Source organism: Haplochromis burtoni, unplaced genomic scaffold, assembly GCF_018398535.1.
Source record: "Haplochromis burtoni strain Fernald_Lab_line unplaced genomic scaffold, NCSU_Asbu1 Contig_1081, whole genome shotgun sequence".
Lineage (NCBI taxonomy): Eukaryota > Metazoa > Chordata > Actinopteri > Cichliformes > Cichlidae > Haplochromis > Haplochromis burtoni.
In genome coordinates, this window is record NW_024583442.1 from 67,652 (window position 1) to 70,261 (window position 2,610).

A 2,610-nucleotide genomic window follows, 5' to 3' on the forward strand; every position below is an offset into this window, starting at 1 on the left:
TGTCTTCCAGAAACAAAAGGAGGAAATGTAGTTTTACTTCCTGCTTTATAGCTTCTGGGTTCATCTGAGGTCACAGGAAGAGACCAAGTGCGGGAGGGGAAGAACTCTTATAATTTAATAAAGTTGATTTTAGAGGGTTTATGAAGAAATAGATTTATTGTTGTAATATGTATTGATTACACCACAGAGTTCATGTTGCCAGTAAAGAGTAGTAGTAGAGGTTTGAATATAATTATGTTCATCTTACCTACCGAATGGAATAGTCCAGAGGAGAAATAAGTGGGCTATTTAAGCAGAACTCAGGTGTTTGAGAAGAAAGGTTCAGGTCAGTGTAGCTGTGTGCAGTTTGACCTTAATTTCTGTTGATTTAAGTTCAGTTATGTTTATTTGAACTGATTTAGTTATAGAGTTGAGTTTCTTATTTGTTTTTTTGTAAATATTATTTGGGTCACAAAATGGTGAATAAATCACTTGCTACACTAGGCAGCATCAGTCTCCTGCACTTCTTTGACCGCTTAAGTCAAGTCCTACCACACACCATTTAAAAAGAACACCTTTGGGAGATTTTCACCAATTACTGAAAGGGACCAAAACCAAGTTTACTTTTGACTACTGACAACATTCAAGATGGATTTATATGTATTATGTATATATGTTTGTTTGTGCATTGGTTAATGGTAATCTAAATCCACTTGTATTCATGTCTTGTTTGAAAGTGCAGGTTACTGTATTTTCAATAAAAAAAAATTGCGATTAGTATGTACACACCTGTTAAAAACATGTACACCCTGTCTTATCACAGGACAATTTCAGATATAGTTATTATTTAATATTATGGCATCGAAACGCTTAACCACTCTTCCTGTGTTGTCATGTCACATGTCCAGTGAGACCCAGAGATTCTTCCAACATCCTTGCAAAAATAATGATGGTTTAAGTTTTCTTGTGTACACCTTACAGTGAGTCCCTGTGCTCTGTTTTTATGTTAGGTTGGTAGCAGGCTGGTCCTCCAGACTACTGGAATTCTGATGATCATCCTCGGAATCTTTGGAAAGTTTGGAGCAATTTTTATCACTATCCCAGATCCAGTCATTGGGGGCATGTTCCTTATTATGTTTGGAATGATTGCAGCAGTTGGGATATCCAACCTCCAGGTAAACACAATTAATTTCACAGCATATCAAATTGCATTTGTCTTTTATTTGGTGCACCTTTTTTTTTTTTATTCAGAGTAACTAGAGCATAGCTTAATAAGATGCCCTAATCCTTAACCCCTTCAAATAAAACACCATCTCTATTAAGGCTTTCTTGGACTCACTGGTTCCACAGTGAGCGGTGTTGTTAAATCTATCTAGAATACAGGCAAAAACAGAAAATAAGGATCATGTGTGTAATAAAAACTTTATTTGCATTTTATTGTCATTAACTTGTCTACCATTTGGCACTTTAAGCAACCTTTAAGAAATCTGCTGCACAAAAATGTCTCATTATTGTAAAACTGCTTTGATGTTAGATGTTGAGCTTGGCAGTTGTTAGCGCACTGTAAGTGTAATCCGTAATACATGAAATTCAATGTAAGTACAGTAATATGTGATTTCAAGGTTAGGTTGAGTGAGTAAGGGTCAATAGTAATCACCTTTCCCGTATCAAGCTATTTCAGTTTGATTACAGCAAACATATTGGACAAACATACAGACAAGAAGATAGTAATTTAATGATATTCCAAAAAAGGTTTTTGAGTGTTTGTTTTTCAACCACAAACATATTTCTTAATGCCTAAATGAGAACTGAAAACTAAACACTGTGAATTTTTAGCTGTTATAAAAGTCTCCGACTTTGAGACTAATTAATTGCTGAAAAACATAAGTGAGACGGCGTTTAAGGAAGTACTTGCTAGAAAATACAGTAAATGCAAATACCTTAACTGAATTGTTGCACAACTGTATTATTAGTTCCACCCTTCTATGGTATTTTTTGGCTAAAGAACTTGCTCTATCAGTTTTTGTAAAGATGAAAAATGACGGTGTTTTCCCAAGCTATATTTTGTAGCTATTTCGTTTTGTACTGTTGTAACACTATTGTGTATCATGTTTCATTATTATAGGTAGGTAATATAGTCTTATACATACATCCACACACACACAGATATATATATATATATATCTACACTGACCTCACTGTGACCCGTGTTAACCTGACATGACCAAATAAATGTGAATCCCATACCAAAATAGAATTTGGGTCTCTTTTTTTCCTGATTATTCCTAATCTCATTTTAGTGAACTTCCACAGCAGAAATGTCAGCTAGCTGAAACAGATCAACAAAATAATGGCTTGCATCTGAGAGTCAATAAACCAGTTTTAGCAAATTTGTATCACATTATTTCTGTCTCTCTTTCTTTCTTTCTCACTCTATTTCACACAACATCCTGTCTTCTGTTCTCTCTCCAGTATGTGGATCTTAACTCTTCACGTAACCTCGTCATCCTGGGCTTTTCAACCTTCAGCGGTCTGGTTCTACCCACCTGGTTTCAATCCAATCCTGGCATCATTGACACTGGTGATTTTAACACTCACACACACACACACACACACACACACACACACACA

At 35.4% G+C, this 2,610-nt stretch overlaps 1 protein-coding gene across 1 annotated transcript in view; it reads left to right on the forward strand.

Moving 5' to 3' along the window:
* si:dkey-106n21.1 (solute carrier family 23 member 2) overlaps positions 1 to 2,610 on the forward strand; it is a gene marked incomplete in the record, with an annotated part of 67,050 nt that overhangs the window by 51,146 nt on the left and 13,294 nt on the right. The window contains 2 exon segments of the mRNA XM_005951643.2: positions 990 to 1,154; positions 2,452 to 2,560. Of these exon segments, the coding sequence (XP_005951705.2) occupies positions 990 to 1,154; positions 2,452 to 2,560 (274 nt within the window).